This window comes from Venturia canescens, chromosome 3 (assembly GCF_019457755.1).
Source record: "Venturia canescens isolate UGA chromosome 3, ASM1945775v1, whole genome shotgun sequence".
Taxonomy (NCBI): domain Eukaryota; kingdom Metazoa; phylum Arthropoda; class Insecta; order Hymenoptera; family Ichneumonidae; genus Venturia; species Venturia canescens.
Window position 1 is genome coordinate 14,604,487 of NC_057423.1, and position 16,859 is coordinate 14,621,345.

The following is a 16,859-nucleotide window of genomic DNA, read 5'->3' on the forward strand; positions in this document are numbered from 1 at the left end:
TTCAACCTTGGCTCGAAGTGCGGCATAGAGCGTCAATATATAGTCATGAAACAAACAATTACAACAACGATCTTTCCATTGACCTACGTCTGGCGGCGCCACGGTGTAATTGCAGAATATCATTATCCTCACATACCATTGCTATTTTTATTTTCCTAATGGGACAAGGTGTATGGTTTTTTTCGCGATTAAATAAATTTTATTATTCATTATCAGCAAATTATAATTTTTTCTGTTTAAGGAAAGAGTCAATGTTTCTCTTTTAATGAATTACGAATATTATTGTTTCTTCTTTGAGAAGTTGAAGCGTAATTTGTTATTCTTCAAAGGATTTACATAAAAAACGGATATTGAGCGAGGACGTCACACGATTGCTCATTTGATTGGTGCAATTATTATCCCTGGATGCGAATTTATGTTACGTCAAAGAATGTTGAAGATCGATTAATTTCATTTGTGCCTTGAAAAATGGAAAAAGAATTTCTTCGAAATCCCAATTCGAATGAATCACATTCTCCTTTGAAGTACGAGATCGAGAGTTTAGCTGGAAATGGACTGAGATTAATGTCGGACGTAGCCAGCGATTGAAAATTAGCTTGGTAATGAGCGATAATTAAACTGCTCTACCGGGAAAGTCCCCAGATAAATAGGTTTTTAATTCAGTGTAACGACTGCGAGTCGTCTACCTTCGCGTATCGATCGCTAGGTGGAAAATCCTGATATTTTGTGAATGAGTTGCGTGTCGACTGATTGTTATCCAGTCATAAACGTACTAATTGAAATTCAGAATGAGTAATATAGCTGGTGGTGTTTGACGGAAGATAAAAACGAACGAGGCAACATTGATTGATCGTCGGCTGATAAAGTAGAAAATCCATGACAAGTAACCCGCGGCTGATAAAACTCTTTGAAAATTCCTAGAATATCGACCATCGTTAAAACTGGTTTCTTTTCCATGCATTTTTTCGTCAATGTAGAAGTTCAGGAGCTCGACGAATGTCTTCGATATTTTAATAGGCTCGTAGTATCATTTTTTACGACAAAAAAAATTATGAGTTGCAGATCCGGGTCCGCATTCCGAAAGGTGAGAAAAAGAATGGTTCTTGCAATAATCACTGCTTCATGTAGAATGCACTTTTGCATGAGAGTCGTTAAAAATAATGTAAAATCAGAGAATATATTTTTCAGAATTGTTGTTCCGGCTGATAACCTTTCGGAAAATCCAACGCTTTTCGTAACGCATTAATCTCTTCATACACAGTAGTAGACATCCTGAATAGATGTATTTAACATAGCTCGGAGCCCATAGATCATCACAACATTAATCTACGTGGAAATCAGTTTCCTAGAACGGCCTCAACGAGCGAATGATCGCCAGTTTGCTATAACACAGAGACGTGTGGCGTCTCAGGGATACAATTAAAAAATGAATTACGTCATCCATCGACCGAGGATTAGCATCGTGAAGCTGAATCGAGATGGAGCGAGAGTTTGCGTATCATTTGTGGAGAAAAAAGAATAAAAATGCCTGAGAATCGAGCGAGAGTATTGTTTTTTTCACTTCACCGAGCAGCGGACCGATTAATTTATGCCGCTTAATTGCCACGTTCTTTCATCCAGGTAACCACACATCTGGCTGCTTATTGTTATCGTTGATTGTCTCCAGCTATTTTTAAACAGCCAGTCGATCGTCATTCGAACATTTTATTTGAGAATTCTTGGGGATTTATACAAATCGACAAAAGCTATCAGATGTCAAATATATCAGCGACGGTGTCGCTGATTTCCATGAAAATCTCGCCCACCGGATTCCGCGTTCGGCTTTTCCGTCTCTCCCATTCGTCTCTCGAGTTTGTTGGCAAAACTCGCACAAATTCTGTCGGCAAATTCTGACTGCTATCCGAATCTGGGAATCTCACGTGATTTACAGCTCCGGCGTTTGCCGTTCCCTGTGCGAACGAAATGCCCGTTGCATGGCTAGTGACCTGGCCTTGCGAGCTCTGCCCACGGTTGTTCGACACTGCGCTACCAAAAGAGTTTCCACTGCTTTGCGAAGTTCCTGCTATCGCGCTGGAACTGAATGAACCTTGAGTGCTTCCGCTGGAATGTTGTCCTATCGCTGCTGCTCCACCTTGAGCTTGACTCTGAGCATCGCCGGAAGTGTGAACTCTGTTGTTCGTTGAAGATGATGGCCCGTTCGGACCAAAGCTACTTTGGGAAGAAGAATGACTTTGGGCCGACCCACCCACGGCATTAGAGCTAGCAGAAGACGAAGCTGAAGCTCCGGAAACTTGAAGGCCGGGTTCGTTCTCGTTCCGATGAGATTGCGACCATGATCCTGGATTGGGCCCATTTAAAGGATTCTGCGTCCATGCATCCGTGCTCGTGGACGGTCGTGTTTGTTGCTCGAAGGACCAAGTCTTCCCGGGTGCCGTTGCGCCTTGCCGATGACCTCGGTATCCGCTTATAATGACTTCCGGACGGCGCTGCTGCCATTTAGTGTTTCCTACATCGACGTCCAAACGAATTGGTTTTCTTGCAGGCAATCTATGTGTCGATCCTCGAGACCCTTGTGTCACGTACAATTTCGGACGTCCGTCGTGTGTGTTGTAAAGACCTAACAATTTTGCATGAACAATCATTTTCTAAATATTTCAATGGAACATCGACGAATAAGTTTTGAATTAATGTCAATTAGGTTAATGCTTCTTCGTTCAAATGATCCCGAAATATACAGTAATCGACGCTTTGATGATTCTGCTCACCTCCGATCTGGCGATTCGCTTCAACGTTGCTCCATCCCGGTCTACTTTGAGGTGTATTTTGACCATTTGAATTCAAAGTTGCAACACTTGAACTTGCACCAGAACTAGCCGAAGAATGGGAGGATCCTACTCCTGACTGCGCACCGGAAGTCGCTTGACCATTGACGACGTTACCGTGAGCCGCGGAGTTCGCTTGACCCAGAGCAAAAGAATTGCTGTTTGCTTGAGAATTGCCACCGAATGCTGGATGTTTCACACTAAATGCATTCGAATCTGAGGCGGAGATTCCCGATAATCCTGCTGCGAAAGAACTTGATTGACTTGCCGAAATTCCTGACCTGAGATGACACAGAAAGTTTTCATTTTGTTATTCGTTTACGGATTATCGCGCGGTATCATGACTATCGAGAAATATTGGTGATTCTGGGAGCATGGAAAAAATTATACTGAAACTTGACACACAGTTTTACATGAATCCTTGAAAAAAGACAAAAACGTAGTGAGCCGAATATTTTTACAATGATTTATCGTAACATCGATAAAATGCAGCCATCTGAGCTCCGTCATCACACACTTTTCCACAAATTCAAGAACACACATCTTTCCATTGGCTGCGACCAAACGATGCATCAATTCCTTTACTTGAATGATTTCGCAGTCTGGAAAATGCGTCATGCCATTTATTTGTATTGTCACTTTGAAATAAAGATGTCTATAACAAAGATTATGTCAGAAAATATAATTTGAACATCTACTTCGTTGAACAGTTCCTTTCGGAGAGTTGATTTAAAAAATTAAACGAGATAATTCCCAAACGAGCTTTGCAAATGTTTTTTTAAATTGTTTGTTTTTCTTATGAATCATGAGTTTTGCGAGATGAATCACTGAGAATGTGTGGAAGAAATAATTAATTACAATTAAAATAAGCGTCGATTTGAATCATTTTTGCTTACCCCTCATTCCAATTGGACGCGCCAGACTGGCTCGTACTTTGTGAAAAGCTTATTCCATCGTTTCCACCGCCTACATTAAGGGAATGAGCATTGTTCGTTAATCCACCCGAACTGAGTGAGAAGCTCGCTGAAAACGGTAGAAACCTCGGCTGGATCGAGTCATTCTCGTGATTCGATTTTCCACGGGACTGCTCAGGCGTTAATTTTTCTGGAATATTCCATAGTCGTTCGTGCTCTGTTTCACATAAATACGGTAAACTAATTTTGATTACACGTAGAAGAAACACGCAGTCGATGATAACTAAAATAATGCGCTTTCGGATAAAAAGGATGAGCTAATCGACGAAGGCACGTACAAATGAGTGAAAATCCCAAATTAGAGTACCCGCGTCACTGGCACAACAAAGCTCGACACATTTGAATGACGCATATGTATGCAACCACCGATTTTTATAATTGCATTACGTCTCAATGATTTATTTTTAAATTCTGTGCCATGTTTTCGGAAGCCATATCAATCGGCGTGTCATTATTCGACAGAAGTAATTATATTTCAGTGCAATAATATTGCACTTCATTTTCCCGGGATTCATGATGACTTCATTCTCATTGCAAATTTGTGAAATTTCGATAAACTCAAATTTCTGATCGTCAATAACTTTCATATTCTTTTGGAAAATATACGCGTCAGTTATACAAATCCGAAATGAATAAAATTTTTTTTTTTTCAAGTTTATGTTGTTTTATTCAACTTCAAGGCTCCGTTTCGCAACTTATCATCGTCGGTACAAACTCATGTAATTAGATTATAACCGGTGCATTATCGAATGCAACTCTTACCGGCGAAAGTTAAGCTCCAGAGAAGAAGAAAAACTCCAACAAAATAACTCGCGCACATCGCCATGACTGAATTCGTTCTGGCTTGTCCCCAGTCTGTTACTGCCCTTTTTCAATGCGTATATTCGACCTTACGTGACTTATTGAGATGCAAGAAGCGTCCTTAGACGCAATAGTTTCTCGGTTAGTCAAAGGAGTGTGGTTGTGCTCATCGAAATATCGTGACGTGTCGTCGCTCACAATCGAAAATCAAATCGTCGTTTATAAATCACTGCGATGCCAAACTTCACGACGATTATGTCGATTATTCTCGCGAATAATGCGGAAGGTAATCAAACCTTAGCTTCTTTCTTGCCGAAGATTTTTTTAAAGCTCTACCTATTCCGGCGTACGCCAGTCATCGAAGACGGGACGATTATTTCGGGGATTTACGAAAGTCCGGCAGCGTTGAAATACGAGAAAGGCGAGATGGAAGAATTTTTGAGCAACGTCACGTACTCTCAGTCGTTAATAAGACTGTGTGCGAACGCAATACGAGGTCCTTGGGAAATCCCGAAGCATATATTGTTCTCCACTGGGCTAAGGCTATTCGATGGGAGTTGAAACGCGATTGAGAATGACCACAAACTTTGTGATTCACTTGCCAATCAACTTACGATGTTCACACGTTTGAATCTCTTTGTTTCTTCGTTACATATTCGTTTTGTATAAAACTTCCTGAATTAAAATATTTATCATGAAAATCAAAAGTATCATATCGGTTCTCTTTGAAAAATTAAGGTGAATAATAAATATTCGATGAAGAATTGTTCGCAGCAAAAAAAAAAAAATTGCTGACTTTTTAGCGTTATATTTAATCTAGTAATCGAAGTTTGTTCATCCAGCACCTTAGAGCCTGGATAAAATTCATATATCTCATCATTTCTATCCTTCAAAAATTGAATCTATCAGCAAGTAATAAACTATTCAATTGCAGCATATTTTATCACACCGATTTATGGTCTGATGAAATTTCTATACATTTGGCCTTCATTTTCATTGTTGATTATTTTACTAATAGCGCTGGTGATAATTTAATTTTTCATTGACACGTTTGCTCTTTACCAATAGATTAATTATGGAATTTTGACGATTTAAATATTGAGGATCTGAGTTTTTTTTTTTTTTTCCAATATCGAAACAAAATGCACCAAGCTCTTCGGTGCAAAGGGATTGAACAACAAGCTTTGTGACTGATAGGAAGTTCAAAAATCTGAAAAATATGTTTACATTCGAGAACTTGGAAGGTTAGCAACTTTCGAGACGATGCTGCGGGTATTTCCGACTACGATGAATATAGCATCTCGAAAGATTGCTCCGTTTAACGCACGCACGAGTTGAAAGACAAATCGATACGAGAGAACTTTGGAGTTCGTAACACTTTGACCCAAGTTGAAGCTTTCCCCATCCATTCCGGGAAAACTATTATTGATTTCGTTCGATTTTTATAACTGCGCATGTTTTTTTTTTTTTTTTTTTTTTTTTTTTTCAATATGACTTTATTCAATAGCATCGTCAGTTCTAATAGCTCTGCCATAACTCTTTCGAATCGAAATCTAATTAATCATTTGTTCGAATTGTTAATTATATACTCAAAATTTATTCATTTTACTGGCGCTTATTGAAGCAAAAATGGTCATGTTGTTTGTTGTTAAATTTCTGTTTTTACTGGATGCTGTAAGCGAAGTATTAATACCATACGAGATATAACGCCAAGGCTGTTTTCCTCGCCACTCGAAAGATCATGAAGGTGAGATGTTATTTCGTCGAGGTGAACGACACGAGAGACGGTCAGAGTGTCAAACGATGACGTTATTGTCTTTCAAAACAGAGTCTGTACCTCGAAAGAGAAAAAAAACATGACCAAATATACAAAAAAATTAGGGAGGGTCTGAAAATGGATTTGATACTTCCATTGAATAAGAAAAAGTAAAATTTAAACAAATATCTAGTGGTGAGCGACGAAATTATAGAGTGTGAAAAAATGGAAATACCGTTGGCGTCATGGTAAAGTTGCTGAAACACTGATGATCGCTTGCGGATTTTTCTACTTCATAATTAAGCGATGGTACCACGATCGATTTCCGATTACAACGATTAGTAGGATCGCGCTTCAATCGATTTTTTGCATATCCAGAAAGCGAGGGACTGTTCATTTCTTGACGGATGGGCGTGCTAGAAAAATATGTACTTATAAATTCTTGGATTCTCGGTGTACAGTTTCTCGTTTACCGCGAAGCAAAGAGGATAATAACAAATGGCATTTGAATCGCACTCGTCTTGAGTCTCGATCGATTATCTCGTCCAGGATGTGCGAGGATGATTCTTCGCCCCCACAACTCTCCCTCCCCCGCACCAAGTGCATCGTTCCTTCGCTCTTGATGAATGGCACATGAGTGATCTTCCAATTCCACGCACCATGCCATTTTATTTGACAACACCGCGAGACGAAAAAGACAAATGTGTCTCGGCGGAGAAATAAAAATGAATTGCATGTGTACATCATTCCAAACGGAATCGTCATCGCAGTTGGCGAAAAGACGAAAAAAAATACTGTTTGAACAAAACCGATAAAAATGACGTGTTATGCAGCCCAAAAAGATATATCCGAATAGTTTAGATACATGGATATAAAAAAAATACAGATGGAGATTTTGATTCGACAATTTTTCAATAACGAGACGACGAATCGACGAGTTATACTGCGTTATGAAAAATACATTGATTGGAAATAATTTATGCAGTATTTAAAATATTTTTCTTTTATTCAACATAGTTAAATACAGTGTAAAGTTTTCCCCGAGGTCGAGACCTTGACAGTGATCTTGATTCTTGGCGCATGATGACGCTCAACTAGTTTGCTTTCGCCACGGGCCAACGGAGTCTATCTTTCACTCATTTAAGAGAAGAACTGATTCCGATGACCATGAAAAGATATCCGTTACTGCACGAGCATTTGTGATAACCTTCATCGCCTTTCGTTTGAATGCTTTCGTTTAGTGAAAAAGTAAATCAAAGCAAAAAAAATGTACAAAATTCTGATTACAGCTTTTTTTTCGTAGAAGTGAATTTGCCGAGAAGTTGTCGCGTACACAATGTTTGAAAAAATTAGTAAGAAAAATAACACCGCATGATGTCTTCGTTTTGATGAGGGACTTCATCTCAATTCGTATTGTTGAAGTCTGCCTTGTATTCGAAGAACTGCGCCATGCTCTCAAATTTATTGCAGTTTTCGATAACATTTACCTGAAATTTTGGGATCGCCAGTTGTCAAAAATAATGGATGCATTTTTTTGCACATGTATATGGCCCATGCTATCATTACATTTCGCACCAACTGTTCAAGCATACTCAATAGCAAAACAAGTGAGAGAGACAGCTCGAGTAAAAATTCTGTCTGCTGAAGGAAGAAACGTGGAGGCAACAGATCGACCGGTGTCCAATCCTATATAAGATGATCGCGGGATGTGTTAAGTTAGTCATTCTCTTACGAACTGCGAAGTTAATACGAACACGAGATATACACATTATCGTTTCCGCGTACAAAAAGTGTTTCCAGAAACAACAATAACGGAGTACTGATACGAATTCACAAAGTAAACGAGATTAAAGTTAGCATTTATTTCAATAAAAACGCTTGAAACATAACGACAAAAGAAAGAGTTTCAGAGTAAAAATAATCATTTTTATTTTACTATCGAATCAATAGAGAAACCAAGTTATGGATATTTCCAAGGCCTTCGTGTGTGCGCTACTCGTTCTTCTTGGACTACTAGGTGCTCACGGCTTACGAGACGAAAGATCGACTGGTGGTAAGTTCTCATTGATAATATCTTCCACTGGTAGAAGATTGCTGATCGTATCTACAACGATCAATCGCAACGCGAATATGTTTCTTCTTTTACTGCTGTTGTCGTCACTCTCATCCTCAATATTCGTTCCATCTGAATAATTTCATTCTTTCGAATATGTTTTCAAACGTATTAGTTCGATTTTTTCAAATAATATTCCTGGACCGGAATAAAATACGTTGAGAACTCTACAAGATTGACGAGCAATTAATGAAATTTCTTATTATTCATCTAAATACGCGAGCCTTTTTTAAAAAAATATTCATTTCCCCAAATTGATTTGGAGAAAGACCTCGTTCGCAAACAATACAAAAGTTAAAGAAAATTAGACTCCGGAAGTTCTTTGAGAGCGGACATTTTGCATTGAAATGCGACACTCTTCAAAGATTTAAACATAAGAGTCTTTTAAAACATTTCGTTTAACACCTTCATTCAAACGTACGGAAACACATAGGAAACGTTCGTTACACGAAAATGAATAAAGGAGTCGTTCCTGAACCGTGACCTCATTGCTATGAGCTCACCTTGACATCCTCTCTTTTTTATTCTTCAACTATATTTTCTTCAGTTACGTATTCACCACCATCAACAACAACATCTCCATCGATTACGACGATCGTGAAATACCCGAAAGAAAAATTACTTACACGAGGTTTTGCAGAATTGTTTTCGCATTTGATATATAAACGAAAGAAAAATGATATTGATTACTTCAAGGTTATGTTAATTGTGTGATTGATGACTTCCAAAGTTCATGATTCAAGGCGAAAGTGAATTTATTTAAGTTTCGGGTCATGTTAAAAAAAGACAAAGAACTCGCTCGTGCGATAACGAACTGAGATGAGTCCGGCCATGGTGTGGCCTTATACTTTGAACTCAAAAATACTCACATTTGGTCCGAAATGTGATATCAATTGTCCATGAAATGATGGATTAATAAGTCGTGTTTTCTTTGTTTGCTATTGTGGAGGATGCATGATGCAAGTGCTATATCTGCACTTTTCGCTATTGAACATGATTAAAATCTGTAAAAGAAGTAGTATGGAGAGAACGAAAATATCTATTCTGTATGCGCATCCATTATCTTGCTGTCGAAACTGTATTTCTAATGAGTGAAAATAATATTCTCTAATTGGCTGTCTCTATATAATTGGGATTTGTAACACACCCGCAATTGATAACAATTTAATCGATCGTGAACTATAATAGAAATCAATTGTTTTCTCTAACAATTCTGAAATTCCCGATAAGCGTGTGTAAAATATGTGAGCACGGATAGGACGCCATCAGGTATTACAGATTACATGGATTCGTTTCGAAATCGCACAAGTCTAACTCGTTAGTTCGTATGTCTGTTAATTTTGTCGAAAAGGTAAAGGACCACCTTTGTTACTGAAAAGTCCGAGTATTGCTGTGCCAGAATCGGATTTCACTTCGAGGATTTGGAATCGTCATTTCGGTCCAGAAGTTAAAAGAAAACGACGATCACCTGCTAATGACATCGATAATACAAATATCGTTAGCACAACGCCAAGTGCCATTTCTAACACTATATCAACTCTCAAAATCAGAACTCTCCCGACTGATCCTCCAGATCGTCCTACAAGGCCACGGCAGCCCACTAAAAATCGCCGAATACCACGTCCTACTTCGCCTACCAAACCAAAAGAAGATTCACAGTCAAATCCTGACAGCTCCAATCCGCCAGAAGAACCTAAAAATCCAACCCCAACGAAGTCTCCCAATGTAGGACTAACTCCTTTCCCGAAACCAGAAACGAATCCGAACCAGCCTCCAGCAACGGATCCTCATGCGACCCCAGTGCCACAAAATAACGTTGAACCGACTAAAATCAAACCTTTCGATAATGACGGTATGCCAAGATCAGAAGAACCGAGAAAAGAACTTGATCCTAAAGACGAGAAAAAATCCGGAGGTGATAAGCAAGATCCCGCCGGACAAGAACAGCCAGACGAAGGCGACGGACAACTCATACCGGTAGTCGTTTTAGGGCCCGAACCAGCATTCGAACCGGAAAATACAACTCCATCGAAGCCTGGTTCATATAGCCCGGAACGTTCAAACAACCTTAGTGTACCTGACAAACCTAAGACGCGTAGTACTAGAACACCATCCAAAAAAAATACGACGCCGTTACCTTCGGTTGATGATTTGCCTGAGAAGAAACCATCCAGTAAGAAACAAAATCCTCCACCTAAACCTGAAGACGAGGAAGAAGAACCCGACGATTCACCCACAAGAAAACCACCAACTAAGAAACGAAATCCTCCACCCAAACCTGAAGACGAAAATGAAGACCCTGAAAACGAAGATACTGACGAACCGCCTCCAAGAAAACCACCCAGCAGTAAACGAAAACCTCCACCTAAACCTGAAGACGATAATGAGGACCCTGAGAATGAAGATACTGACGAACCAGCTCCAAGAAAACCACCCAGCAAGAAACGAAAACCTCCATCCAAACCTGAAGGCGAAGATGAAGACCCTGAAAACGAAGATACCGATGAACCGCCTCCAAGGAAACCACCTAGCAGTAAACGAAAACCTCCACGTAAACCTGAAGACGATAATGAGGACCCCGAAAACGAAGATTCTGACGAACCACCTCCAAGAAAACCACCCAGCAAGAAACGAAAACCTCCACCCAAACCTGAAGGCGAAGATGAAGACCCTGAAAACGAAGATACTGACGAACCGCCTCCAAGAAAACCACCCAGTAAGAAACGAAAACCTCCACCTAAACCTGAAGGCGAAGATGAAGACCCTGAAAACGGAGATACCGATGAACCGTCTCCAAGAAAACCACCTAGCAGTAAACGAAAACCTCCACCTAAACCTGAAGACGATAATGAGGACCCCGAAAACGAGGATTCTGACGAACCACCTCCAAGAAAACCACCCAGCAAGAAACGAAAACCTCCACCCAAACCTGAAGGCGAAGATGAAGACCCTGAAAACGAAGATACCAATGAACCGCCTCCAAGAAAACCACCCAGTAAAAAACGAAAACCTCCACCTAAACCTGAAGACGATAATGAGGACCCTGAGAATGAAGATACTGATGAACAGCCTCCAATAAAACGACCCAGCAAGAAACGAAATCCTCCACCCAAACCTGAAGACGAAAATGAAGACCCTGAAAACGAAGATACCGATGAACCGCCTCCAAGAAAACCACCTAGCAAGAAACGAAAACCTCCACCTAAACCTGAAGACGAAAATGAGGACCCTGAGAATGAAGATACTGATGAACCACCTACAAAAAAACCACCCAGCCAGAAACGAAATCCTCAACCTAAACCTGAAGACGAAAATGAAGACCCGGAAAACGAAGATACTGACGAACCGCCTCCAAGAAAACCACCCAGCAAGAAACGAAAACCTCCACCTAAACCTGAAGACGAAAATGAGGACCCTGAGAATGAAGATACCGACGAACCGCCTCCAAGAAAACCACCCAGCAAGAAACGAAATCCTCCACCCAAACCTGAAGACGAAAATGAAGACCCTGAAAACGAAGATACTGACGAACCGCCTCCAAGAAAACGACCCAGCAAGAAACGAAATCCTCCACCCACACCTGAAGACGAAAATGAGGACCCTGAGAATGAAGATACCGACGAACCGCCTCCAAGAAAACGACCCAGCAAGAAACGAAATCCTCCACCCACACCTGAAGACGAAAATGAGGACCCTGAGAATGAAGATACTGACGAACCGCCTTCAAGAAAACCACCCACTAAAAAACGAAAACCTCCACCTAAACCTGAAGACGAGGAAGAAGAACCCGACGACCCACCCACAAGAAAACCACCAACTAAGAAAAGAAATCCTCCACCCAAACCTGAAGACGAAAATGAGGACCCTGAGAATGAAGATACTGACAAACCGCCTCCAATAAAACGACCCAGCAAGAAACGAAATCCTGCACCCACACCTGAAGACGAAAATGAGGACCCTGAGAATGAAGATACTGACGAACCGCCTCCAATAAAACGACCCAGCAAGAAACGAACTCCTGCACCCAAACCTGAAGACGAAAATGAAGACCCTGAAAACGAAGATACTGACGAACCACCCATAAGAAAACCACCTAGCAAGAAACGAAATCCTCAACCTAAACCTGAAGACGAAAATGAAGACCCTGAAAACGAAAATACTGACGAACCGCCTCCACGAAAACGACCTAGCAAGAAACGAAATCCTCCACCTGAACCTGAAGACGATAATGAAGACCCCGACAATCCAGATGCAGAAGACCCAGAAAATGACTCTTCGAGTGATCCACCGAATAAAGGACCTTCGTCAAAGAAACCAAAACGGCCATCCCCGGTGGATGGTGACGATGATAGTTCGAACGATAAAGAACCTCGAGATCAGAATCCAGAAAATCCATCGGTCGATAGGCCGTCTATTGGAAACCGTAATTCTCCATCCGAACCAGATAAGAATGATGAAAATGACCCTGACGATGAGCCACAAAGTAAACCTCAAGGACAAAGGCCCAGCAAGAAGCGAAAGCCATCGCCTCGTCCATCAAAAAATGATGAGGAAAATCCCGATGATGATGAGCCGCAGAATGAATCTCCCGATGAATCACCTATTCAACGACCTGTGCCAAAGAGACAAAAGCAGCCATCTCCCAACGAAGAAAATGATGATAACGATGATGAACCAGAAGTCAGTGAACCGGATGATGTTAACCCTGAAGACGAAACGTCTAGTCATCCCAAACCGAAACCTCAAAATAAACCAAGTTTACCTGCAAGGTCGAAAAATAATCAGGGCCCGCAGCAAAATCGTGCGCCAACACCGAAAAACGCTAAAGACAAGCAAAATCCATCCTCTCCGAATAATCCTCCAAGCCCATCAGGAGATAATGATCCTGAACCCGAGAGTTCCGGTGAAAAGCAACCAAGTAGTAAACGGAAGCCGTCCCCCAATCCATCGATCAACCCAAAACCCATTGCGAGTAAGCCCAGCGATGATACAGAAGATGATTCTGACCCGAATCAGGATCAACCAACACCAAAACCTAATAAGAAGAACAAAAGTCCTACTTCCGATCCGACCGATCCAGATGATTCAGCTGCCATTCCAAACTTGCATTCTCGTTTCGGAGATCCAGACTCAGATCCCCCATCAAGTAATGGTCCGAATGGAGCCGCATATTCTGACCCAGCACATTCACCTAAATCCGACAATACCCCATCATCACATCCACCAAATGTGTTCAATCCATTTGGCGGCTTACCATACCCGTATGGTTTTGGAAGTGCGAACAGTTTCAGTTCTAGTTCAGCAAACGCAAATAGCAATGCGGGTGCGAGTGCAAGCTCGAGCGCGACTGCAAGTGCCAATGCAGATGCAACCGCGACTGCAAACAGTTTTGGTCAAGTGTTTAAACCTGACTGGATACCACCATGGGTACCTGGATTTGGTCAAGTAGATCCGGGATTTTATCCGAATCCTTCACCTTTTAATCATGGGACTTCTGGCCCTGGTCCAGTAATGATGCCTAATTACATAAATTACCCGCCTGCTAACCCTACCAGCGACGCCGAACCAAGCGGCACGCCTATGTCCAATCAAGCAAAGGTGCCTCCGATGCCTGATATGAATTCTGATAAAGAACCCGACAATAATCCTCGCCCTTCTCCCGTTCCCAATTACATATCAGGACGTCCCGAATCTCAACAAACTCCACCTTCTGGCCCTGTGTTCTCATCCTACACTTTCGATCTGAGTTCTTCAAATTCCCCTTACTCATCCAATCCATTCTTGAACAACAATCCTAGTTCTCATCCCAACGGAAATTGCTTCAATCCTTCTGCACCTTGCGGTAATTCCGGTTCCCCGTCACATCCAAGTTCTGACGTCGCTTCACCACCCGATAATATGTACTCCGTTGGTACCGGGGCCGGTGCACTCGCTAGTGCCGGAAGTTTCGCGAGTGCCTCGACGGGATCAGGAAGCTTCGAAACACCAATGAATTATCCTAACGGAGGCCCTCAAATGGGTAGTAACGAGCTCGCAGGATTCCCCGGCTCCAGTGGAGCAGGTACGATCACAACTGGGAGGTGGCACGAAAAGGACAAGAAACATCCGCCGCCATTGATTGAAAATCATCTCAAGACATTGATCACGTACTTTGTCTCTGTAGCATTTCGTATGGGTGTGAATCGTTAGTGCATGCGTCGTTAATTAACATCGCTGTACCGTTGAACCCACGTATTTTCCTTCCGATGAGTCAACGCCAGCGTCAACCTATGTTATGGAAACAGCGTGTGACAGTTGCATGATTTCAGAACTACTGAGTATCGTGCACGAAAAATACTGTCGAGTGTGCTGCATCGCATGAAACGTTTATCCTAAATCAAATATGCATCCGCATGATACCTGAAGGCATGAGAATGTAACCCGAATTAATTAACAAATTAACAAGCCAGAAAAATGAATCTAACAGCGCCATTACAATTTTCCATTGCAAGCGTTATGTACGATCTACTTGAAATATACGAATTCTTCATTATTTTCAGGCGCTAGCTCTGGTGCTGGTTCCTATGCAGGATCGATGTCGAATTCAAACTATCACAATGATCTACACAAGCAAATCGAGGCACAAAACAAGGCTATCCAGGCTCAGATTGAGAGGCAGATATTCGATCAACAGCAGGCGTAAGAATCTCACGTACTTCATATCATTTTGTAAAACTCTGTGATCATACCTGTCTGCTAATTTCCGAATAACAAATTTCACGGCTTTCGTGACGTAGATTGAAACGTGTTTTTTCACCTGAAATTCTTGAACGAAAACAAAATCATGTCTATCGTTACGTATACTGTTTTTCTTTCATTTCGTGTTACATGTACATGATACACACGCGTTCTTATTCATCAAAAAATTTCCATTCTTCGCATACTCGTTGTGGTGGTGATTGGTGGTGATCAATCGTTCGCTTTCTTTGTTTATCTTGCACTGCACTGTTGTCTCGTTCGCAAAGTTTTGACCAAGGTGCTTGGGCGACAGCCTCGGCATCGATGCACAACGATGACGGATCGAACGATCCGAACGCCTTCATGTATGCAAACACATATGCTTCGCCGGTTTATGGATCACTCCCTGGAAGCTTAGACCACTTACTACGTGGAATAATACAACGATCTTCAATTCGTTTAGTACAAAACCGACCGGGCGTTGCCTCTAGGTGATGGTTTATTTACAGGATTTTCAAAGTTTGCCAAATCCGCTCAAATACCCCCATTACAATAAAATGGCAGAGCGGATTTTAAAAAAGCATGCAGCAGTGGAAATGTAGATGGGTGGAGGGTGATTGAACATGCAATACTCGAAAGTAAATTAGCTTTTTTTCTTTTCTGAAATCTAGAAATGGAGTGAACAGTGGATTCCCCGGTTTCCCTGGATTCGACGGATTTGGAAACGTAAGTTTGAGAATGTTGCATTTTCAACATTCACAGATCAGCACACTATGCTGCATGTACGTAATATTAAAATTTGTGACATTAACTTTCAGAACATGGACTTTGGCATGGGTGGTTTCCCGAGCGGTGGATCCAGTGGATCAGGGGGATCTTTCGGTAACGATCCTGCATCTGCCATTTCCAGTGTAAGCGTCGGACCCCAAGGCGGATACCAAGCTGGAGAAATAAGTCCGGTTAGTGTTTCAATTATTCATGTTTTTAGCTCGTCACTGTGTTTTGATTAAATGTGTTCCTAGCCACTTTTCCGTAAACATAGTATCAGATTTTTTCAAGAATATGACATTGACAAAAAGTTCAAGAGCTTCCAGATTACAAGTGTCGAAGACAAGACTGTAGAAGTTGAATTTTTTTGTAGAAAAAAAACGATGGCAGATAACTTCATTCGGATATTAATCTAACTGGATATTTCAGGTTGCACCCGGAATATCGTCACGATTCGGCGAGGACGTTGACCCTCCTTCTGGGGGCAACGTCGCTGTTTTCTCCAGTTCAAGTTCCAGCCAATCTGTTGGACCTGATGGAAAGGTAATCTCTCACAAAAGCTCCACCACCGGTGTCAATGACAACGGAAAGGTCTCCATCAAAACCGTCCACGACCCTTGAACTTGTGAATCGAAACGCCGCTTCTAAAATCATTCATGATGGCAGAAACCGATAAATTGCGGTTGCAAAAAAAATCAACTATTACAATTTCGAAGTATTGTCCTAAGCTTTTCTTGCCATATGCAAAGTCAATATATATTTCCTATATAGATATTATGTAACATCATTATTCTATTAATGAAACTATGTAATTAAAATGTAGCTGTTAAACGTTAAAACGTAATATGTGAGCAAATAACTGGAATGCAATAACACCCTTTTTCTTATCCTTCGAACGATTTTCTACG

The 16,859-nt window shown here is 41.2% G+C and overlaps 2 protein-coding genes and 1 long non-coding RNA gene across 5 annotated transcripts; 1 reads left to right on the forward strand and 2 right to left on the reverse strand.

Annotated features, from left to right (window-relative positions):
- Window positions 1-1,684: 1,684 nt before the first annotated feature.
- LOC122407562 (secreted protein C-like) lies at window positions 1,685-4,790 on the reverse strand. Of its 2 annotated transcripts, none has more exons than XM_043413871.1 (4): window positions 4,559-4,790; window positions 3,719-3,926; window positions 2,766-3,103; window positions 1,685-2,617 (listed from the first exon to the last, which is right to left on the reverse strand). In XM_043413871.1, the coding sequence occupies exons 1-4, from the start codon at window positions 4,620-4,622 to the stop codon at window positions 1,749-1,751; spliced, it is 1,479 nt and encodes a 492-aa protein (XP_043269806.1). In that variant the 5' UTR covers window positions 4,623-4,790; the 3' UTR covers window positions 1,685-1,748. The 2 variants fall into 2 exon arrangements, with proteins under 2 accessions (XP_043269806.1, XP_043269805.1); XM_043413870.1 differs by having other exon boundaries at window positions 3,719-3,953; window positions 4,559-4,788.
- A 1,371-nt stretch (window positions 4,791-6,161) lies between these two features.
- Window positions 6,162-6,981, reverse strand: LOC122407564 (uncharacterized). Of its 2 annotated transcripts, none has more exons than XR_006260219.1 (3): window positions 6,850-6,981; window positions 6,589-6,769; window positions 6,162-6,428 (listed from the first exon to the last, which is right to left on the reverse strand). It is a non-coding gene; the product is annotated as an uncharacterized lncRNA (long non-coding RNA). The 2 variants fall into 2 exon arrangements; XR_006260220.1 differs by having other exon boundaries at window positions 6,870-6,967.
- A 2,824-nt stretch (window positions 6,982-9,805) lies between these two features.
- On the forward strand, window positions 9,806-16,847 carry LOC122407561 (titin-like). Its single transcript, XM_043413868.1, has 6 exons — window positions 9,806-14,527; window positions 15,006-15,144; window positions 15,471-15,674; window positions 15,855-15,909; window positions 16,002-16,142; window positions 16,381-16,847. The coding sequence occupies exons 1-6, from the start codon at window positions 10,321-10,323 to the stop codon at window positions 16,570-16,572; spliced, it is 4,938 nt and encodes a 1,645-aa protein (XP_043269803.1). The 5' UTR covers window positions 9,806-10,320; the 3' UTR covers window positions 16,573-16,847.
- Window positions 16,848-16,859: the final 12 nt, after the last annotated feature.